The 25064-nt window shown below is 36.9% G+C and overlaps 1 protein-coding gene and 1 long non-coding RNA gene across 6 annotated transcripts in view; one reads left to right on the forward strand and one right to left on the reverse strand.

Annotated features, from left to right (window-relative positions):
- The window catches only part of CFAP44 (cilia and flagella associated protein 44), a 160138-nt gene that overhangs the window by 13564 nt on the left and 121510 nt on the right, over nucleotides 1-25064 (forward strand). For 4 of the 5 annotated variants that reach the window (XM_054551511.2, XM_009238521.4, XM_063721764.1 and 1 more), the window contains exons 3-8: nucleotides 3513-3665; nucleotides 4575-4728; nucleotides 10654-10816; nucleotides 14139-14241; nucleotides 21450-21666; nucleotides 23722-23836. In XM_054551511.2, coding sequence (XP_054407486.2) covers nucleotides 3513-3665; nucleotides 4575-4728; nucleotides 10654-10816; nucleotides 14139-14241; nucleotides 21450-21666; nucleotides 23722-23836 — 905 coding nt within the window. The remainder of the gene's footprint in view (nucleotides 1-3512; nucleotides 3666-4574; nucleotides 4729-10653; nucleotides 10817-14138; nucleotides 14242-21449; nucleotides 21667-23721; nucleotides 23837-25064) is intronic. The other variant, XM_054551512.2, reaches the window with a different exon arrangement.
- Nucleotides 1-25064, reverse strand: part of LOC129058476 (uncharacterized) — a 30014-nt gene that overhangs the window by 3137 nt on the left and 1813 nt on the right. The gene's annotated exons all lie outside the window — the stretch shown is intronic.

The following is a 25064-nucleotide window of genomic DNA, read 5'->3' on the forward strand; positions in this document are numbered from 1 at the left end:
ATTTAATAATTTTGAGAAGTATTTTGTTCTTTTCTATTTTCAAAAATATTTTGTGTAGAATTGGTATTATTTCTTCCTTAAATGCTTGGTAGAATTTACCAGTAAAGCTGTCTGGGTCTGGAATTTTCTTGATGAGTGGGAAAATTTTAACCATGAATTCAATTTTTTAAATAGAGGGCTCTCTATTTCTTCTTTACTAAGTTTTGCAAGTTTGTATCTTTCATGGAATTTGCCCACTTCTCTTCTAAATTGTCAAATTTGTTGACATAACTTTGTAGGATATGTTTTCATTCTTGATGTTGCAGATTTATGTTGTTTCTCTTTTATTTCTTCATTGATCTAGCTAGGAGCTTATCAATATTGTTGATCTTTTCAAAGACTAAGATTTTGGCTTTGCTAATTTACTTTTTTTTTTTTTCATTTATTTTTCCAGCTTCTTGAGGCGGAACTTTAGGTCATTGGTTTTTTTTGACTTTTGTTCTTTTCTTACATATGTATTGAAAGCTATAAATTTCCCTCCAAGGACTGCTTTAGCTATATCTCAATTTTAATATGTTGTATTTTAATAAATTTTAATTTGAAAAATTTTCTAATTTCTTTGTTGATTTCCTCTTGACCCATGCATTATTTTTATTGGGTAATTTAATTTCCAAATATTGGACTTTTTTTCAAGGTATCTTATCATTATTGGTTTCTAACTTACCTCTGTTGTTTTCAGAGAACATATCTATTCTATATGATTTCAATCCATTTAAATGTATTAAAACTGGTCTTATGTCCCAGCAAGTGATCTGTCTTGGTAAATGACCCATGTGTGCTTGAATGTGCAGCCTGTATTGATAGGTGTAAGTGTTTTATAAATGTCAGGTCAGGATGGTTGATAGTGATGTTCAGATCATCTGTGTCTTTACTAAGTTTTTGACTAGTTGTTCTATCAATTGCTGAAAGATATGTGTTACTATAATAAATAGTAACTCTAAGTAGACTGTGAAAAGTTGTTATATATTATAATCTCTGAAGCAACCACTAATAAAACACAGAATTGCTAAAAAGCCAACAGAAATTTAAATAGAATTGTAAAGAGTAAATAATCTAAAAGAAAACATGGAAAGAGAAAAAGAGGGAAAAAGGACAGGTAGGAGAAAAAAACAGAAAATAACTTATCAAATATTATTTGTTAATTTCACAAGCATATGTTATTAAAATCTAACCATATCAATAATTACATTAATTATTAGTTAACTGAACATTAATATAAAAAGGCAGAGATTATCAGCATGGCTAATAAAAACAAGAACCAACTATATGATGCTCATAGAAAACACATGTTAAGTATAATGATACAAATAGGTTGAAAGTAAATGGATGGAAAAAGATATATCATGCAAACAGTAAGCATAACACGGCTGGAGTGGCTATATTAATACCAGATAAAATAGACTTCAAGGCAAAGAGTACTACCAGTGACATAAGGATAAAAGGATCAATTTATTCATAAAGATAAAAGGATCAATTAAGAAAACATAATAATCATAAATATGTATTCACCTAGTAACAGCATCACAATACACAAAGCAAAAATAGACAGAATTAAATAAAAACTAAGTAATTCCACAATCATAGTAAGAAAGCAGCTTGGTACTAGTTACTTCATAATAGCCAAAGTATACGTGCCTACTATTAATATTTGTATATTGTTGTTGTATGCAGTAACCATACTGAACTCTTTTTAAAATTATAATAAATTATAATTTAGTTCTTATGAATTTTTTATAAAGTAGCTCTTACGGATTTTTCTGTATGTGCAACCATAGCATTTTTAGGCTTTCTTATAGTGTTCTCAATCTCATGGAAAAGGTAGAGGTGAATAAGGAATCACAGAGGCAAACTGTTTGCGGGAAGCAGTATCTCTCAGATAAGCTGCAGAGGAGAGGCCCCAAAGCTTCCTACATCCATTGGCTGGAGGAAACAAAAAAAATGGAAGAAACTCATATATAAAATTGTGGGTCATACACCAAAAATCCCAGCAGGTTCTTTTTGATATCTACAGTTATGGCATTCCTTTCTCCTTGGTCACCTTCCTTTGCTTCCTCCTGCACCCATCCTTGTTCAGTCTCCACTAATTTTGCCAGCCCTTTTGCCAGCAGCCCTGCCATCCATTTGTGATTTCGGGTTTTAACTGCTTCTAGTTATACAAAAAAATGGAGTTTGTGTTTTTGGTATTTATTCTCAATGTTGATTTTAGATTATTTCCAAGAATAGAAAGGCAAATACTGATTTATTCTTCAAACCATAAGTCTTCCACCTGTCTACTTTAGGATTATAAAAATTAGAGAAATATCCAGCCCTCACAAAGTTGCCTAAGTGTGTTGATTCGCCAGCTTGATTTAATGTGCCTACTTCCTGCCAAATTAGTTTTCTTCCCCTAACTCTAGTTTTCCATCAGTAGCACAACCCTTCTCCAGGCTCAGAATACCCATTATTTTTTATTACCTCTTCTCCTTCATGTGTATTCACTCTCAATTCGTTAATCAGTGATCACCTTATCTACCAGTTCTAACTCCTTTCCTGGAGAACCCAGCAGTTAGGAGTGTTACACTTGTAGTGCCCTAATCTTGAAATGAGGAAATAGTCTTTGGTTGCTACAGTCACAAGAAAGAGCTAAGGTATTATTAGAGGGCAGTTCTCCAGGGTCCCCTCTTGGGGAATCTGTTTGGCCGATTTAGGCACCCAGGATTACTTTCTTGCCATCCAAATACATGCATCCTAAGGAACTCTGCCCTGTTCTGCAACTAATTGGCTTGGCCCAGCTTTTCTATCTTACTCATATTAGTCTTGGGCTTTGTTCCTAATCTTTTAGCTTCATCTCAGATCTACTATGTAGCTCTGGTACCTAATAGTACATTTGCCATTTCTTCCTCATTCCTCTGGAAGTTCACCTAGCCCTATATGAAAGTATACCCATCCTGCTTGGCATTGTATATTTTAACCGTCCCCATGTTTGCACTTGATCTGAATGTTGGCTTATACCTGGGGCCGTTCTACTCCTATCCCGGTTCTCATTCCCAGCTTGTCCTAAAGCCAATATTCCAACTTATTCCTGGGATATCACTTCCAAGAGAAATCAGCATACTCAGAGAAAGAAAGACAATAAGCCTTATTTGTCTTTAACATAACAGGTTCCCTATAAAAGTTAGTAAAATTGAATTTAGTTGAAATTATGATAGCAGCATACTAACCTCTTTCTTTTTCTTTATCTTTTTCTTCTTGTAAGTATTTAGTGATAGGAAATAGACAGGAAATGAAGTGAAAATGGAGATTAACAAACAGAAAAGGTTTTCTTATTTTGTAAAGTTACAAGACTGACCAAATAAAATGATTCTTCTAGAAATTTTTGAGTATGTATTAGATTTATTACATCTATAGCACAAGCAAATTGGAAGTTTTAGCTACTTTAGAAATAAGAAAATGTTTAATCAAAATTTAGAATTTATTAAAACAAATTTTAATAGCTCCTGTTCAAGAAGATAACACATTTTTAGAAGATGACACAGATGAAACATTTACTGAAGGGGAAGGATCATATTTAGAAGAAGACTCAGATGAGGAACGTTTGGAAGGAAGTTTGAGTTCATTTCAGTATGATGATTTGCAAAGCACTTCAGGTAGGTATTATTAGTTTTCTGTCAGTAATTGTCACTGTTTTAGAGACAAAGCCCAGACAAATGGAACAGTTATAAATCCATAGAAAGAAAAATGTGCAGGATGTATATATGTGTGGGAATGATAAAAGGACAAGTGCATATTTTGGTAGGGTACTTTAGTAGCCCTAGACTTGTGGTTTTTATTTCTGAGGATCACATAGAGTACTCTGATACTCATTCTTCTGGGTTTTAAGAAGGTATAAAAACTGCTCCACTACAGATTAGTGGGAGTTCAACTTTCCCTTGGAAGTAATTGGGAGTTCCCCTTGGAGACTGTTGCGCCATGACCGACCAGAACTCAGCATTTACTCCTGTTGCACGTGGGCATGATGGCTCTTCCTTCCATGCTCACTGATGATTGCTTCCTGTCTTCAAGCCAGTAGTAGTACTTACTGCTAGAGTATTGCAGGCTGTGTACATTCCTCCTGTCTCTGGGAAATACAATTTTGGATTCACCAGACACTCTTTGTATTAGTCTGTTCTCATGCTGCTAATAAAGACATACCTGAGACTGGGTAGTTTATAAAGGAAAGAGGTTTACTTGACTCACAGTTCTGCATGGCTGGGGAAGCCTCAGGAAACTTCCAATTATGGCAGAAAGGGAAGCAAACATGTCCTTCTACACATGATGGCAGGAAGGAGAAGTGCAGAGTGAAGGAGGGAAATGTCCCTTATACAACATCAGATCTTGTGAGAACTCATTCACCATCATGAGAACAGCATGGAGGTAACAGCCCCTGTGATTCAATTACCTCCTACCAGGTCTCTCCCACGACATGTGGAGATTATGGGAACTACAATTCAAGATGAGATTTGGGTGGGGACACAGCCAAACCATATCACTCTTCTTAAATTATTTTATTTTTTTAGTACCTCAGCAAACCCCTGCCCCAGCTGTGGAAGAAGCAGAGGAGGAAGTTAAGAAGAAAATATCAGAGAGCTTCTTCTATGATTATATGGAGCTTGCTTCGATGCCTTTTGTGACTCTGGATTCAAACATACCACTGGATCTTCTCACACTCGTGTATCCACCCTGGCTAAATATGTATAATTTTGGGATTTTCATTTTGTAGGTCAGAGGTCAGCAAACTATAGCCCAGAGAGCCCAAATGTGCCCTCCCACCTGTTTTTGTAAATCAAGTTTTATTGCAACACAGCCACATCCATTTGCTTACATTTTGTTTATTATGGCTGCCATGACACAGCAAGGACAGGGATAAGTAGTTGTGACAGAGACCATCTGGCTCACAAGGCAAAAACTATTTACTACCTTCCCTTTATAAAAAAAAGTGTGCCAACCCATGTTAGGTAATTCTAAGAACATTGAATTCTTAGAGATTTGATAGAAATGCATGATCTTAATTTAAACTAAGCTTTTGTTTGATGCCAAATAACCATACAGAGAAATATTTTTCTGGCTGTCCTTTGCACAGGTGGAAAGGCTGCAGTTCATGAGACCTGAGTGAAGGAAATCAGAAGGCTTCTTCCCATTTACTTTTGTCAAGTTAAATAATCAATTTCCCTTCTTGAAACACTTATGTGTCTGTCCATTGTAAGGCATTAGTACTTTCACATTATATATCAGTTGAGCTATCAGAGAAGACAATTCTTAGGAAACAGGGCACAAAATATAAAGTTTTAATTGGTCTGGAGAATAAGAGTCTTTGAAGATATGTAGAAACAGGGATGATTGACAAGGGGATTTTGTGTTTGTCATCACATTATGATGTTAGGTTTGCAATGCGGGTAGTTAGAAAACAGTTTCCATTGAGGTCCTCAGCTGGCAATTTACTGTGCTTCCGTTTTGGGTAGTTAGTACTTATCACCACGTGGCCTAAACCACCAACTGGCCTCTTACATAAGGAATACTTACAGAGATAGGGTGGTGTACTCCCTGACTCAGTTTTGCTTTTTACATAAAAACATAAAAATAGAACATGTTGTTAAATCCCAGCTGTAACTAAACTAATTCATGCTGAATTATCTTGTAACCTGGAATTTTCTCTCTTCATGGCTTTTTTTTTTTTTTTTCCTTATCTTTGGACAAGTTTCTGACAAAAGTTATGCTGTTTGCTTTCTTTTAGCCTTTTTTTCCTGAATGGGGTGGGGTGGTATATTAGAGTCCCCTGGAAGTTTTTCCTAAAGTACACAATGCTCTGATACCTTCCAGGACCTACTGTGCTAGTTCTGTGTGGAGAGGGGCTTGGGCATATGTACTCTGAAAAAACTCTGAGTTGATTTGGCAGTGCACTGCCTTCTCACTGCTTCAGGATGGGAGGGTCTGTATTAGACAAATATGCCTAAATTCTAAACATCAGAGTCAGAAGAACCTCAACTTTTATTCCAATATATGAATTATCTCTATTCATGCTGGATGGGTGGCTGTATAAACTATAGCCTTTTCTTAAACATTTTCAACACCAGGAAAATCACAAAGTAGCTTACCCCACTTTTGGACGGCTCACTAGAGAGCTTTTTGGGCCTTGAATAAAATTCTGCCTTGCTGGGATGGCCCCCATTGGATTTAGTTCTCCTCTCTGCAGATGGACATATATAATTTCTATATCTTGTGAGGAATTCTAGGAAGAACAAGTCAGCCATCATGTATTCCCTAAGTACTCTTTTAATTAACCCTTTAATGATTATTAATATATTATATTGATTCTACTTCAGTTTTTGTTTTTTTGTTTTGTTTTGTTTTGTTTTTGAGATGGAGTCTCGCTCTGTTGTCCAGGCTGGAGTGCAATAGCGCGATCTCTGCTCACTGCAACCTTCGCCTGCTGGGTTCAAGCAATTCTCCTGCCTCAGCCTCCTGAGTAGCTGCGACTATAGGCGTGCACCACCACACCCAGCTAATTTTTGTATTTGTAGTAGAGATTGGGTTTCACCATATTGGCCAGGCTGGTCTCGAACTCCTGACCTCGTGATCTGCCCGCCTTGGCCTCCCAGAATGCTGGGATTACAGGTGTGAGCCACTGTGCCCGGCCCTCTGCTTCAGTTTTTAAATTTATGTCTTCTAAATTTTAGCAATGTTAAATCAAGTTTAGCCTAAAGCTGCCTCCTTACATACTTTAAGTTCAGCCTCCAGGTTTCTCTGTACATGGTGAACTATAACCTAAAGGGTGTTAGACCCTAGCCTACTCTTGAGCCAGTTACTGAGTTTTGGTCAAAGGTGGCCAGCTGTTCAAACTGTGTTAAAATAAGGCAGATGCCAAGCTGTAACCAATTCAGCTATTTCTATACCTCACTTTTGTTTTCTGTATGTCACTTTCCTTTTTCAGTCCATAAATCTTCCTGCACGTGGCTGTGCTGGAGTCTCTGGGCCTACTCTGGCTCAGAAGGCTGCCGAATTCTTGAATGGTTCTTTGCTCAATTAAACTCTGTTAAATTTAATTTGGCTAAAGTTTTCTTTTAATAGCAAGAAATGTGCCATTTATAAAGTATTACTTAAATCATGGCATAATTTTAAAAGAGATTATACAGAACTTAACAGTGTTTAAACAATTTTAAAGTGAAGTTCCTACATGGCCATGAACAAACATTGAAAGCTCTAGGTCTTTGACAGAAATTTAAGAAGAGGCAAGCCAGAAGAGAGGGTGAGATAAGACGAAGGGAGCTGAAGGTACATCAAAACACATTTTAAGATTTTCAGAACTCTACTAAGGGTCTGCCACTGTCCTCTGGGATTAAAAGGAAAGGATCAGACCAGGCGCAGTGGCTCAGGCCTGTAATCCTAGCACCTTGGGAGGCTTGGCAGGCAGATCACTTGAGCTCAGGAGGCAGCCAGATCACTTGAGCTCAGGAGTGCGAGACCAGCCTGGGCAACATGGCAAAACCCTGTCTTTACAAGAAATACAAAAATTAGCCAGGTGTGGTGGTGCACATCTGTAGTCCCAGCTACTTGGGGGGCTGAGGTGGGAGAATCTCTTGAGCCTGGGAAGTTGAGGCTGCAGGGAGCCATGTTCATGCCACTGCACTCCAGCCTGGGTGACAAAGTGAGACCCTATCTCAAAAAAAAAAAAAAAAGAAGGGGGGAAGGATCAGATTCCAGTTATGCACAAATTAATGAATTCATTAGTTCAACAAACATTTCCTGAATAGCCAGTAGGCTGAAGACAGTGTGCTAGGCATTCTGGGAAATAGAGATGGAGAGAAGCAGTCTTTGCCCTCAGTAAGTTGTAATTTAGAGGGGGAGAATTTGAGAAGTTACAATCTGACCCATTCTGGGTTTGAAAGAGCCTTTTATAAGGGCAGCAGTGTGTAAAAGGGAGTTTTCCTGCTAAAATTGAAGATAACAATATTAGATAAATGATAATTTCTCCAATTCCTAATTTTCATCTAAGGTAGTGAAGAGATGGTAACCAATTTCTATTCTCTTAGCTACTAACATGCTTTAGCCTTCTGAGGTATCATATTGCCACCTGGGAAGAGGGAAAGAAAGGAAGGGAAGAAGGGGATGAGAGAGCAGTGGTTTGAAGGAAAGAAAAAAACGGTGGGCAAAACTTCCTCCAGGAGGCTTGAATAGCTTCATTTACATCTTTGGATCATGTATTCATTCACATTTCTATACAAGATTTAATTTTAGCCATTTATGTCTTTATTAAATTTATAAAATTTCTTTTTCTTGAACAGATCCAGTACCCTGAAATGCTTTATCTCTCTCTTTCAATTTAACCATTTGGTAATGAGATAGGCTGCTTGTGGTTGGTTATAATTTGTTTATATTTCACAATTTAAATTGCATTAATGTAAATCTTCTCTTTTTACATTCTACATTTTCTTCTTGTTAAAACTTTCCATAATTTCTTTCTCTGAAAATTATTATTTACTTATGAATAAGTGGAATCCTCAAAAATCAGAATTTGTTTTTAAACAAGGGCTCAAGAAATACAAATTCCTCCAATGTTCCTTAAACTCTGATGTTCAGCAACAAATTATTGTGAACAAAGAATCTGTCTGCTTAAGCTAGACTATAGGATATGCTTCTTTTGTCAGCTCTAGTTTTTTTCATAGATCTCATTTAACTTGCTTATTATATTTATATTTTGGGCATATTAATTTTGACTTAAACATACTAACAATGTACATTTAAAAGATGTTTTATGTAACTTAGATTTTTATACCTCTTTTTTTAAAAAATATTTTTATTTTAGATTCAGAGGGTACACATGCAGGTTTGTTTTAACGATATATTGTGTGATACTGAGGTTAGGGCTTCTGTTGATCTCATCACCCACATAGTGAACACAGTACCCAATAGGAAGTTTTTCAGCCTTGCCCCCTACCTCCCTCCCTTTGGAATCCCTAGTGTCTGTTGTTCCTGTCTTTATGTCTGTGTGTACCCAAGATTTAGCTCCCACTTATAAATGAGAACATGCAATATTTGGTTTTCTGTTTCTGCATTAATTTGCTTAGGATTATGGCCTCCTGCTGCATCCATGCTGATGCAAAGGACATGATTTCATTCTTTTCATGGCTGTATAGTATTTCATGGTGTATATATGCCACATTTTCCTTATCCAGTGCACCACTGATGGGTATCTAGGTTGATTGCATGTCTTTGCTGTTATAAATAGTGCTGTGATAAACATATGAGTGCATGTGTCTTTTTGGTACACTGATTTTCCTTTGGGTATATTCCCAGTAATTGGATTACTAGGTTGAATGGTAGTTCTATTTTTAGTTCTTTCAGAAATCTTCAAACTGCTTTCCACAGTGGCTGAACTGATTTACATTCTCACTGATAGTATATAAGCATTCACTTTTGTCTGCAGCCTCACCAACATCTCTCATTTTTTGACTTTTTAATGATAGCCATTCTGACTGGTGTGAGATGGTATCTCATTGTGGTTTTGATTTGCATCTCACTGATGATTAGTGATGTGGAGCATTTTTCATGTTTGTTGGTTGCTTGCATGTCTTCTTTTGAAAAGTGTCTGTTGAAGTCCTCTGCCTGCTTTTTAGTGGGGTTATTTTTTTCTTGTTGATTTCTTTAAGTTCCTTATAGATTTTGGATATTAGCCCTTTGTCAGATGCATAGTTTGGGAATATTTTCTCCCATTCTGTAGGTTGTCTGTTTAATCTGTTGATGGTTTATTTTGCAGTGCAGAAACTCTTTAGTTGAGTTAGGTCCCACTCTGTTTTGAATTAGTACAATTTTACTCTATAGCATACACACACACAAACACATACATATACACACACACTACTTACCTACACACCAATACATATACTAATAAGCTCAGAAAAGAAATGTTAGTCTATTAATTACATATATGTTTATATGCTATATATTAATCAATTTTCATAATTTGTTGATATGAATTAAATTTTAGTTATATTTGTGTGAATTATTATAATCATGTTATCAAATGGTGTGTTAAAATTTTACAAACATGTTAGAATTTTAAGCATCTTGTCTTTCAACATCCGGGAAAAGGCCTACATAATATTTTTACTGTGGTTAGTTAACAAACTTAACACATTGTGAATACAAAGGTGATGAAGATACAGACTTTCTCCCATGTTATACGGTATGATTTAGTTTTAGTGGGAGAGAGGAAAATAAAATTATTTAGATGACAATTTTGCTGCCTGTGATACCCAAATAGGTTTAACCTTATTTATTTTTGCAAAAACAATTAATGGGCTCTCAGGATTTCCTCAGGAAAATTAAAATACTAACTAAATCAGAGTACGGGGATAGTCACCTGATTTATTTATTTATTTGTTTATTTTTTTCCTGCCCAGGTCTTTTTTTTTTCTCACCTAATTTAAAAACAAAATTGTTAGTAATACATAGAAAAATCATGAGTTTCAGGGTAAAATTCAACTACTTCAACCTCATATCTTCATCTAAGAGTATAGATTTAAAAATTTATTTCATCACTTTTCCAATCCCTAGGATGGTATTGTTTTTCACTTCTTTTCCTTAACAACTTTCCCTCAGACATTCTTTTGGTTATGACTGTAGAAAGCGAGCCAACCTACAACTTCTGGACGACAGTATCGCAATATACATAGCTGGGAACCAACTGATCTTTCTGAATTTGAAAACCAAGGAACAGATCTACCTGCGAAGTAGCAGTGGTGAAGGAATTGGCATCATTGGGGTATGTCTTCAATGAATTAGAAAAAAAACCCCAAAAAACCCTATCTTTTTGCTTGTTCTGTGGACCAGCCAACATGGTTGTTAGATGCCAACACCGTGCACAGTATTGTGGGATCACGTGAGATGTACAACTGTCTTTATTCCAAGGCATTTTCAATTCAGCTATTACAGACACTCATTCACTGTCACTACCTCTGTGCACTATTATAATATTATTTCTTTTTGCTGATAAGGAAATGGACTTATAGAGGTTAGGTGACTTCCCCATAGTGGTGCAAGTTTTTCATATTTAGATTAGAAGTGGAGATGAGTGAGGAGATTTTAAAGAATCTTAATCTGAAGACTGAAGCAGGCACATGGCCATGGGAATGGAGAAGGTGAGGAAAATGTGAGACACACAGATAGGACGTAGACATAGATTGACGATGGAAACAGGATATGTTGAGATATATGGAGTGAAAGATACTATCATGTTTGTTTCTTTCTTGATCATCTATCTATATATAGTATGTGTACATGATAAAAGTCCGTGTCCTCGGAGAGTTTGTTATAAGACTAATTAATAAATTCAGCAATAATTTATTATGTAATACTGTGCATCCAACACTATACAGAACATATAATGGGGAATTTAAATGAAGAAGAACTTGTGCCTGTATGAATTCAGAGTTTAAAATCCATCTAAAGAGACAAGACCTATATTTTTAAAAAGAAAAACAAAAAAACTAGACACAGAAGTACATGATAATGTGGCAATAACTGTGTGCAGATAGCCATGGGCCCAATGTGAGGGTCGTGGATTTTGTGGAGGGAAGTCAGTCAGGGGCCTATGAGGTTTCAGGAGCCCTGAGGTCCACACCATCTGCAGGGGACCAAGAAACATCTAATTATCACATATTTATCTATTACTTTATGGCAATAATAGTTTTAAAATTTCTATTTTAATATTTTGTTATAAAATAATTTGGTTTCAGGACAGTAGTCAGAGGTGTAGTGTGGTCAAGAATGCTAATCCTGGCCAAGCACGGTGGCTCATGCCTGTAATTCCAGCACTTTGGGAGGCCGAGGCGGGTGGATCACGAGGTCAGGAGATCAAGACCAGCCTGGCCAACATGGTGAAACCCTGTCTCTACTAAAGATACAAAAAATTAGCCAGGCATGGTGGCATGCACCTGTAATCCCGGCAACTCAGGAGCCTGAGGCAGAGAACCACTTGAACCTGGGAAGTGGAGGTGCAGTGAACTGAGATCATGCCTTTGTACTTCAGCCTGGGCGACAGGGCAAGACTCTGTCTCAAAAAAAAAAAAAAAAAAAAAAAAGAAAAGCTAATCCTAATCCTCATCCACCTGGATGTTGAGCAGTTTTATGTCCACAAGGCTTTTCTCCATGTGTGCTGGAGCTGTTGAAGCCTGTGTAGTGACAGAGGCCTTGCCTCCACTGTCCATGTTACCTCTTTTCTGAAACAGTTATCCAGTTATGGTTGAGAAATACTTTAGCAAGGCTATGAGAAACCTATGAGAAAAGTGTTTGGGCACCCTACCTGGAAAAGGTAGGGTGAATCTCTATGTTGAGTGTAAAGTAAATGATTTACTAATTCTAGGTCTTCACCAAAAATAAAACTCCTGGCTTGGCATGGTGGCTCCCGCCTGTAATCACAGCACTTTGGGAGGCTGAGGTGGGTGGATCACTTGAGGCCAGGAGTTCAAGACAAGCCTGGCCAATATGGTAAAATCCTGTATCTACTAAAAATACAAAAATTAGCAGGTGTGGTGGCACACACCTATAATCCCAGCTACTTGGGAGGCTGAGGCACGAGAATTGCTTGAGCCTGGGAGGCAGAGGTTGCAGACAGCAGAAATCGTGACACTGCACTCCGGCCTGGGTGACAGAGTGAGACTGTGTCTCAATAAATAAATAAATAAATAAAACTCCCAAACTCAACCCCACAACAATTTCCAATATAAGAGGCAGAAACTTTTTAATTTACTGTAGACAAGACCTAGAAGGGTAAAGGATTTGCCTGAATCTTCATCCAAATTTCTTTGACCACATGTTCTATACCATATTTCTTTACAAATGGGAATCTAGATAGATATGGTCTTAATCCATGTCCCCTACCTCCTTGAGATCTGCTATTTCTTAGGCCCGTTTGCTTCTTGACTCTGATACTTGGCTTGAATCCTATCTCTTGCACTTAACACATTGTAGACTGTGTGACTGCAGGCAAGTTACTTAAACTCTGTGCCTCAGTTTATGCATCAATAAGATTAATAATGGTATCCAAGCTTACAAGGTTGCTATAAAATTTAAAGGAAATAATGTTATCTTGGGTACCAGGATTAGCAATCTATATCTGAGAACCAGGCTCTTTGTCTTATATATAATCAAGAGATGTGAAATAATATCTGAAAACAGAATTTTATAAGCATAATATGTGTTTTAAATAGCTTATCCTTATAACAGCTTATTTTTATTTTCATTTTTTGGCTGGCCATTTACCCTTCTTACACATTTGGCTCACCAATAGACAAAAATAACAGAAATGAGCATACTATTTTATCCAACTTATATGGCTATCTTTGAAAATACTGACACAAATAGTTTATCCAGGGCATACTTACTGTATTTTCCTCTGTGTCTGGCTTGGAAGTATTATATCTTTCTAACTTCTAGTAAGTTTACATTCATTTGTAACTTTTTCCACAGTGAAATTTTAAAAATTGTGATGTAACCTGGTCTGGAAACAAGAATCCCATACATTCCATGAATTTTTCTATACAGAATTTAGGTGGATTTATATGTAGGGTAGACAATTCATCTCAGTGGTTCTCAAAGCAAGGTCTCCAAACTAGCTGCATCAACATCACCTTGTTAGAAATGTAAATCACCTTGTTAGAATGTAAATCACGTAGTTAGAAATTACCTTATTAGACATGTAAATGCAAATTCTTGAGTCCCAGCCTGACCGATTAAGTCAGAAACTCTGGGGGTTAGGGCTTGCAATCTGTATTTTAATAAGTTCTTTAGTGGATTCTGATGCACATTGAAGATAGAGAACCATTGTTCTAGCTCTTCCAATGGCAATTAAAGAAATTTTAGAGTTAGAAATGGCTGTCTTAAAGTAAAATTTAAAATGTGTATTCTTCTAGTTTTCAGTTTCAGTTGTATCCATCATTAAATATTTATCTGATGCCCATTTTTGAGTTTTCTATTAAAGCCTAATAAACAAATTATAAAATAATGGATGCTAAATACTGCATTAATCAGACTATTTATACAAAAATCTTTCTTTTAATATTTTGGTGAAATTTTATCTTTTGTAGGTTCATCCACATAAAACTTATTTCACAGTAGCTGAAAAAGGGAGTTTTCCAGATATTATCATCTATGAATATCCTTCTCTGAGACCATACAGAATCCTTCGAGGTGAGTCCAGAAGCACATTTAAATATTTCATGTTCAAGGATAACAACATTCTGAAGAAGGTGTGACATTATTTCATAAGTCAAGGTTCTCCAGAGAAACAGAACTAGTGGAAGATAGAAAAGAGATTATTCAAATTCACACACAACGATACTAACCTTAAATGTAAATGGGCTAAATGCCCCAATTAAAAGACACAGACTGGCAAATTGGATAAGGAGTCAAGACCCATTGGTGTGCTGTAATTCTGGAGACCCATCTTACCTGCAAAGACACACACAGGCTCAAAACAAAGGAATGGAGGAAAATTTACCAAGTAAATGGAAAGGAAAAAAAAAAAAAACACAAAGGGTTGCAATCTTAGTCTCTGACAAAGCAGATTTTAAACTAACACAAATCAAAAAAGACAAGGGCATTACATAATGGTAACAGGAACAATTCAAGAAGAGCTAACTATTCTGAATATATGTACACCCAATACAGAGCACCCAGATTCATAAAACAAGTTCTTAGAGACCTACTAAGAGACTTAGACTCCCACACAATAATAGTGGGAGAATTTAACACCCCACTGTCAATATTAAATCAACGAGACAGAAAATTAACAAGGATATTCAGGACTTGAACTCAGCTCTGGATCAAGTGGACCTGGTAGACCTCTACAGAGCTCTCTACTCCAAATCTACAGAATATACATTCTTCTCAGTGCTACATGATACTTATTCTAAAATCGACCACATAATTGGAAGTAAAACACTCCTCAGCAAATGCATAAGAATTGAAATCATAACAAACAGTCTCTCAGACCACAGTGCAATCAAATTAGAACTCAGGATTAAGAAACTCACTAAAAACCACACAATTTCATGGAAATTGAACAACCTGCTCCTGAATGACTCCTGTGTAAATAATGAAATTAACGCAGAAATCAAGAAGTTCTTTGAAACCAATGAGAACAAAGAGATGATATACCAGAATCTCCAGGACACAGCTAAAGCAGTGTTAAGAGGGAACTTTATAGCACTAAATACCCACATCAAAAAGCCAGAAAGATCTCAAATTGACACCCTAACATCACAATTAAATGAACTAGAGGGGCAAGAGCAAATGAATCCAAAAGCTAGCAGAAGACAAGAAATAACTAAGATCAGAGAAGAACAGAAGGAGATAGAGATAGAAAAACCCTCCAAAAAAATCAATGAATCCAGGAGCTGTTTTTTTGAAAAAATTAACAGCATAGGTACACCACTAGCTAGACTAATAAGGAAGAAGGGAGAGAACAATCAAATAGATGCAATAAAAAGTAATAAAGGGGACATCACCACTGACCCCACAGAAATACAGACTACCATCAGAGAATACCATAGATACCTCTATGCAAATAAACTAGAAAATCTAGAAGAAATGGATAAATTCCTGGATGCATACACCCTACCAAGGCTAAACCAGAAAGAAGTTGAATCCCTGAATAGACCAATAACATGCTCTGAAATTGAGGCAGTAATTAATAGCCTACCAACCAAAAAAAAAAAAACTCCAGGACCAGAAAGATTCACAGCAGAATTCTACTAGAAATACAAAGAGGAGCTGGTACTATTCCTTCTGAAAATATTCCAGACATTTGAAAAGGAGAGACTCCTTCCTAACTCATTTTACGAAGCCAGCATCGTCCTGATACCAAAACCGGGAAGAGACATAACAAAAAAAAGAAAACCTCAGGCCAATATCCCTGATGAACATCGATGCAAAAATTTTCAATAAAATACCGGCAAACCGAATCCAGCAGCACATCGAAAAACTTATCCACCATGATCACGCCACCTTCATCCCTGGTATGCAAGGCTGGTTCAACATACACAGATCAATAAATGTAATCCATCACATAAACAGAACCAAAGACAAAAACCACACGATTATCTCAATAGATGCAGAAAAGGCCTTCAACAAAATTTAACATCCCTTCATTTCAAAAACTCTCAATAAACTAGGTATTGATGGAACATATCTTAAAATAGTAAGTGCTATTTATGACATACCCACAGCCAATATCATATTGAGTGGGCAAAAGCTGGAAGCATTCTCTTTGAAAACTGGTAGAAGACAAGGATGCCCTCTCTCACCACTCCTATTCAACATAGTATTGGAAGTTCTGGCCAGGGCAATCAGGCAAGAGAAAGAAATAAAGCGTATTCAAATAGGAAGAGAGGAAGTCAAGTTGTCACTGTTTGCAGATGACATGACTTTATATTTAGAAAACCCCATCATCTCATCCCAAAAACTTCTTGAACTGAGAAACAACTTCAGCAAAGTGTCAGGATACAAAATCAATGTGCAAAAATCACAAGCATTCCTATGCATCCACAATAGGCAAGCAGAGAGCCAAATCATGAATGAACTTCCATTCACAATCACTACAAAGAGAATAAAATACCTAGGAATACGGCTAACAAGGGATGTGAAGGACCTCTTCAAGGAGAACTACAAACCACTGCTCAAGGAAGTAAGAGAGGACACAAACAAATGGAAAAACATTACATGCTCATGGATAGAAAGAATCAATATCGTGAAAATGGCCATACTGCCCAAAGTAATTTATAGATTCAATGCTATTCCCATCAAACTACCATTAGCATTCTTCACAGAATTAGAAAAAGCGATTTTAAGTTTCATGTGGAATCAAAGAAGACCCCATACAGTCAACACAGTCCTAAGCAAAAAGAACAAAGCTGGAGGCATCACACTACCTGACTTCAAACTATACTACAAGGCTACAGTAACCAAAACAGCATGTACTGGTACCAAAACAGACATATAGACCAATGGAGCAGAACAGAGACCTCAGAAATAACACCACACATCTGATCTTTGGCAAACCTGACAAAAACAAGCAATGGGGAAAGGATTTCCTATTCAGTAAATGGTGCTGGGAAAACTCGCTAGTCAAATGCAGAAAACTGAAACTGGACCTCTTCCTTACACCTTATACAAAAATTAACTCAAGATGGATTAAAGACTTAAATGTAAAACCCGAAGCCATAAAACCCTAGAAGAAAACCTAGGCAATGTCATTCAGGACATAGGCATGGGCAAAGACTTCATGACAAAAAAGCCAAAAGCAACGGCAACAAAAGCCAAAATTGACAAAAGGGAGTTAATTAAACTAAAGAGCTTCTGCACAGCAAAATAAACTATCATTAGAGTGAATAGGCAACCTACAGAGAGGGAGAAAACTTTTGCAATCTACCCATCAGACAAAGGTCTAATATCCAGAATTCACAAGGAACTTAAACATGTCTACAAGAAAAAAACAATTCCATCAAAAAGTGGGCAAAGGATATGAACAGATACTTCTCAAAAGAATACATTTGTGCAGCCAACAAGCATATGAAAAAAAGCTCAACATCACTGATCATCAGAGAAATGCAAATCAAAACTACAATGAGATACCATCTCATTCCAGTCAGAATGGCAATTATTAAAAAGTCAGGAAACAATAAATGCTGGCGAGGCTCTGGGAAATTGGAACGCTTTTACACTTTTGGTGGGAATGTAAATTAATTCAACCATTGTTGAAGACAGTATGGCGATTCCTCAAGGATCTAGAACCAGAAATGCCATTTGACCCAGCAATACCATTACTGGGTATATACCCAAAGGAATATAAATCATTCTGCTGTAAAGAGACATGCACACGTATGTTTATTACAACACTATTTACAATAGCAAAGACGTGGAACCAACCCAAGTGCCCATCGATGATAGACTGGATGAAGAAAATGTGGTACATATACATCATGGAATACTATGCAGCCATAAAAAGGAATGAGATCATGTCCTTTGCAGGGACATAGATGAAGCTGGAAGCCATCATCCTGAGCAAACTGACACAGGAACAGAACACCAAATGCTGTGTGTTCTCACTCATAAATGGGAGTTGAAGATTGAGAACACATGGACACAGAGAGGAGAACAACACACACCAGGGCCTGTTGGGGGGTGGGGGTGAGGGGAAGGAACTTAGAGGACAGGTCAATAGGTGCAGCAAACCACCATGGCACACGTATACCTGTGTAACAAACTTGCACGTTCTGCACATGTATCTTTTTTTTTTTTAGAAGAAATAAAAGAGATATATTTAATGGAATTGTTATGGGAAAGGGGTCCCAATACAGATCCCAAGAGAGGGTTCTTAGACCTTGCGCAAGAAAGAATTTGAGGTGAATCCATAGAGTAAAATGAAAACAAGTTTATTAAGCTGAGATGATGGGGTTTTCTAAATATACAATCATGTCATCTGCAAACAGGGACAATTTGAGTTCCTCTTTTCCTAATTGAATACCTTTTATTTCTTTCTCTTGCCTGATTGCCCTGGCCAGAACTTCCAACACTATGTTGAATAGGAGTGGTGAGAGAGGGCATCCCTGTCTTGTGCCAGTTTTCAAAGGGAATGCTTCCAGTTTTTGCCCATTCAATATGATATTGGCTGTGGATTTGTCATGAATAGCTTAAGCTGATAAGCAACTTCAGCAAAGTCTCAGGATACAAAATCAGTGTGCAAAAATCACAAACATTCTTATACACCAGTAACAGACAAACAGAGAGCCAAATCATGAGTGAACTCCCATTCACAATTGCTAGAAAGAGAATAAAATACCTAGGAATACAACTTACAAGGGATGCGAAGGACCTCTTCAAGGAGAACTACAAACTACTGCTCAATGAAGTAAAAGAGGACACAAACAAATGGAAGAACATTCCATGCTCATGGATAGGGAGAATCAATATCATGAACATGGCCATACTGCCCAAGGTAATTCATAGATTCAATGCCATCCCCATCAAGCTACCAATGACTTTCTTCACAGAATTGGAAAAAACTACTTTAAAGTTCATGTGGAACCAAAAAGCCCACATTGCCAAGACAATCCTAATCCAAAAGAACAAAGTTGGAGGCATCACGCTACCTGACTTCAAACTATACTACAAGGCTACAGTAACCAAAACAGCATGGTACTGGTACTAAAACAGACATATAGACCAATGTAGCAGAACAGAGCCCTCAGAAATAATACCACACATCTACAACCATCTGATCTTTGACAAACCTGACAAAAACAAGAAATGGGGAAAGGATTCCCTATTTAATAAATGGTGCTGGGAAAACTGGCTAGCCATATGTAGAAAGCTGAAACTGGATCCCTTCCTTACACCTTATACAAAAATTAATTCAAGATGGATTAAAGACTTAAATGTTAGACCTAAAACCATAAAAACCCTAGAAGAAAACCTAGGCAATACCATTCAGGAAATAGGCATGGGCAAGGACTTCATGTGTAAAACACCAAAAGCAATGGCAACAAAAGCCAAAATTGACAAATGGGATCTAATTAAACTAAAGAGCTTCTGCACAGCAAAAGAAACTACCATCAGAGTGAACAGGCAACTTACAGAATGGGAGAAAATTTTTGCAATCTACTCATCTGGCAAAGGGCTAATATCCAGAATCTACAATGAACTCAAACAAATTTACAAGAAAAAAACAAATAACCCCATCAAAAAGTAGGTGAAGGATATGAACAGACACTTCTCAAAAGAAGACATTTATGCAGCCAACAGACACATGAAAAAATGCTCACCATCACTGGCCATCAGAGAAATGCAAATCAAAACCACAATGAGATACCATCTCATACTAGTTAGAATGGCGATCATTAAAAAGTCAGGAAACAACAGATGCTGGAGAGGATGTGGAGAAATAGGAATGCTTTTACACTGCTGGTGGGAGTGTAAATTAGTTCAACCATTGTGGAAGACAGTGTGGCGATTCCTCAAGGATCTAAAACTAGAAATACCATTTGACCCAGCCATTGCATTACTGGGTATATACCCAAAGGATTATAAATCATGCTACTATAAAGACACATGCACATGTATGTTCATTGTGGCACTATTCACAATAGCAAACACCTGGAACCAACTGAAGTGTACATCAATGATAGACTGGATTAAGAAAATGTGGCACATATATACCATGGAATACTATGCAGCCATAAAAAAGGATGAGTTCATGTCCTTTGCAGGGACATGGGTGAAGCTGGAAACCATCATTCTGAGCAAACTATTGCAAGGACAAAAAACCAAAAACACCACATGTTCTCACTCATAGGTGGGAATTGAACAATGAGAACACTTGGACACAGGAAGGGGAACATCACACACCGGGGCCTGTCGTGGGGTGGGGAGAGGGGGGAGGGATAGCATTAGGAGATATACCTAATGTAAATGACGAGTTAATGGGTGCAGCACACTAACATGGCACATGTAACAAACCTGCACGTTGTGCACATGTACCCTAGAACTTAAAGTATAATATAAAAAAGAAGAAAACAAGTTATTAAGAAAGTAAAGGAGTAAAAGAATGGCTACTCCATAGGCAGAGCAGAGGCTTGGGCTGCTTGGCTGAGAATACTCATAGTTATTCTTGATTATATGCTAAACAAGGAGTCGATTATTCATGAGGTTTCCGGACAGGAAAGGGGTGGGCAATTCCTGGAACTTAGGGTTCCTCCCTTTTTAGGCCATATAAGGTAACTTACTGATGTGGCCATGGTATTTATAAACTGTCATGGTGCTGGTGGGAGTGTCCTTAACATACTAATGCATTATAATTAGCATATAATGAGTAGTGAGGACGACCAGAGGTCGCTTTCATCACCATCTTGATTCTGGTGGATTTTGGCCAGCATATTTACCGCATCCTGTTTTATCAGTTGGGTCTTTTGACCTGTATCTTGTGCCAACCACCTATCTCATCTTGTGAGTTAGAAAGCCCAGCCTCCTGGGAATGCAGCCCAGTAGGTCTCAGCCTTGTTTTACCCAGCTCCTATTCCAGATGGAGTCACTCTGGTTTTAATGTTTCTGACACTGCTGTCTAATATACGTTTGTGTTTCTCCCCAAGTCATAAAATGGAATATGTTCTCAAAGTGTTTTTCTCATGCAATATGTGATTAAGACTTCTTTACCCTCCCCCTTCATATCATATAATTCAATCTAAAGCCAAAGATGGTGAATGTTTTTGGAATTGTTCCTTTAGGGTATTCTTGGCATCCTTACATCACCATGGGCTGCCTCCCTCTCTTTTTTTTACAATATGTTTTTGAAAATGAAGTAAATGTGTCATTATTTATTAGGCTTCCATTTATCCTTCCAGATGGGACTGAGAAGGGATATGCTTATGTGGACTTTAACTACAGCGGTACTTTGCTGGCCTCTGTCGGTAGCAACCCTGACTACACACTGACTATCTGGAACTGGAAAGAAGAACAACCCATACTGAGGACAAAAGCTTTTTCTCAGGAAGTTTTTAAGGTTACTTTCAATCCTGATAATGAAGAGCAGCTTACTACATCGGGATCAGGTCACATCAAGTAGGTTGGGTAACCAATAGAGGTGCCAGTAGATATCACAGGAGTATTTTTCTAAGAGGATCTAAGAGCTGGAGACATTTTTTTTTTTTTGCTGTTTTGGTTAACATTAGAATTATTTAAAGATATGTTATTTTAAAAGCTAACTAGTAATGCACCTTTTCTAATTAGATATGTGGGATTTTATTTCTGCAAACAGCATAGATAAAATAAGGGCTTTTTTTTTTTTTTTTTTTTTGAAATGGAGTTTCGCTTTTGTTGCCCAGGCTGGAGTGCAATGGCATGATCTCAGCTCACTGCAACCTCCGCCTCCTGGGTTCAAGCAATTCTCCTGCCTCAGCCTCCTGAGTAGCTGGGACTACAGGCACCCACCATCACACTTGGCTAATTTTGTATTTTTAGTAGAGTTGGGTTTCTCCATGTTGGTCAGGCTGGTCTCGAACTCCTGACCTCATGTGATCCACCCGCCTTAGCCTCCCAAAGTGCTGGGATTACAGGTGTAAGCCACTGTGCCCAGCCAAATAAGGATTTTTAAATATAGCCTGCTGCCTTCTTATAGGCTCCATCTGCTAAAAGAGTTTGTATAGTGTCTTAATAACTAACATTGGGATGGTATTTCCAAATTCATATTGAGCTTTCACATCCACTACTGAATTTCTTGTTTGTAGCAACTCAGTCTTCATCTGTAAAACAAGAATTATCACAGTATCATTCCTGACAAGGAACACTCGATACGAAACAGTAGCAGAACCTACTCTTGATCTTAGATCTTGCTCCAAACTCCATGCTCTTTTCATTATATCATACCCTCATCTATTTCTGGGATGGAATGATCTTGTCTTTCTCTCTCTTTCTTCTACTTTGTTTCATGCATTTGCATAACAATCTTCTACCACCCCGGAGCTTCCCTTAACTTGATTATCAGTGTCTCTTTAAGAGAAAGACATTTTTATCCATCCTGAATTCCTCTTGTCTCAATTTAAATCTGGTCTTTTTGTTATTCATTTATTAGAAATATAGACTAATTGAGCAGATTTTTAATTGTAATCTTTGGGGAATTCTCAACCTTCTGCTAGCTATATGCGAAAATTTTCCAATTTCTTATATTTTCTGATTGTTTAGTAAAATCTGTATTTTCTATGCCCTATATCTTTGAGGAAAAGGCAGACATTGAACAGTTAATTTCATGTGTGAAGTGCTATGAAGGAACCCAGAGTATATGGAAGCATATCATCAGGGGACCTACTATTCCTTTGGAGAGGATGTTGGCTATCTAGGCTTTTGGCTTTGTATCGTTGGCTTGTTGATACTCTCCATTATCTATTTTATATCTACTTGGATAGGTCTTCTTTTTCTACGTGGTCTTCATCATCCTGTCCATTTGTTTAGACTATTAATAAGAAAATGTTAGTAATAACATTTATTGATTGCTTTGATATGCTAGGCACTGTTCTAAGAATTTTTCAACAATTCTATGAGGTAGATGTTACTAATTTTCTCATTTTATACCTGAGAAAATGAAGGCACAGAGTGATCTAGAAAAGTGCTCAAAGTCACACAGCTAGTAAATTAGAATTCTTTGGAAAACTTTTATGTCTTCTAAAACAATACTGTCTAATAGAACTTTCTGACAGACTGGGAATGTTCTATGCTGTCTAATACAATAGCTGTCAGCCACATGTAGTTACTGAGCACTTGAAATTGGCTAGTGTGACTGAAACACTAAAATGTTGATTTTATTTAATGTTAATTACTTTAAATCTAAATTTAAATAGTCACACATAGCTGGAGGCTACTGCATTAGGTAGCACAGCCCTAAAATATAAGATGCACAAAAGCAGGAAATTTTATTTTTCGCCTATTTTGATCATTGCAGAATTCACATTGCCTAGAACCTTGCCAGACAGGTAGTAGGTACTTAATAAATCTTAATCAGATAAATGAATGAATGAATGAAATAATATATGCAACTATGAAATATGTAAATGTTTGGGTCATTTTAAAATACAAATCAATAAAATATCTTTGAGGTACATTCAGTCTCTTTCTTGTTTGTAGGTTCTGGGAAATGGCTTTTACATTCACAGGTCTCAAGCTGCAGGGATCACTAGGTCGGTTTGGCAAAACAACCACTACTGATATAGAAGGCTACATGGAGCTCCCAGATGGGAAGGTGAGTACAGCTACTATTCTACAATATTAAAATTGTGTTTTCAAGTACATAAATGAAAGCACACATATATGTAAATATATTACATTCTAGCAAGCTCTGCCAATAACAGATATTATCATTGTAAATGTAATGAACATTTAATTTTACTTCTTCAATTATCAATTGTAATTAAAATATTTCCCTGAAATTGTCATAATCCATACTTACCTACCATTTTCTATTTTCTTTTTACTAAATATGTACACACATATAAAGTATGTGAGCATTTTCATATATTAACATAATGACATATTTGTTACTTTTTTTGTACTAAATATTGTACACACATATAAAGTATGTGAGCATTTTCATATATTAACATAATGACATATTTGTTACTCCCAGGCTTGAGTGCAGTGGTGCGATCTCTGCTCACTGCAAGCTCTGCCTCCTGGGTTCACGCCATTCTCCTGCCTCAGCCTCCCGAGTAGCTGGGACTACAGGCGCCCGCCACCATGCCTAGCTAATTTTTTGTATTTTTAGTAGAGACGGGCTTTCACCGTGTTAGCCGGGATGGTCTTGATCTCCTTACCTCGTGATCCGCCCACCTCGGCCTCCCAAATATTTGTTACTTTCAGTTATGTCACAGAGTTGCAGTATTTGTATTACTTATTTTTCCCCATTTTGTCTTGCTATCATGATCCAAGAAGACTTATTAGGTCAAAGGTTATATACAACCATGTGGCATTTATTTTTATTGTCAGATTATTACTCAGAAAGAGCAAACCACTTTATAGAGGCATCTGCAACACTGCAACTGTAATCTGTTAATTTATTCTTTAATATTGTTAGTTTCTTTCCTTTCTTTCTCTTTTAAAATTTATAGGCATATTGCCTGAAACAATAGTTAATTAGGATTAGTTCTCTATCAATATTTTACATAGCTTCCTATTAGAATGAGTTATACATTATTATTTGTGATAATCTCAGTTGTAAGTAAATGCCAGCATACAAATATTACTCTAAGGAACCAAGTGGTCTAGTCATCTACGTGACTGAATATTCTCAATTCAAAAGCATGGTATATAGGAGGAAGTAAAAAGCCTTGGATGCTGGCGAAACTATATATCTAAATCCATGAGTTGATCTTAAATCATCTCAGCTTCAGATTCTCAATACTGTAAGAATTAAGCTAAGATAAAGATCAATAGAATCCTTGTTAAAAACCTGGTATGAGATATATTTTTTA

This window comes from Pongo abelii, chromosome 2 (assembly GCF_028885655.2).
Source record: "Pongo abelii isolate AG06213 chromosome 2, NHGRI_mPonAbe1-v2.0_pri, whole genome shotgun sequence".
NCBI classification, from domain to species: domain Eukaryota; kingdom Metazoa; phylum Chordata; class Mammalia; order Primates; family Hominidae; genus Pongo; species Pongo abelii.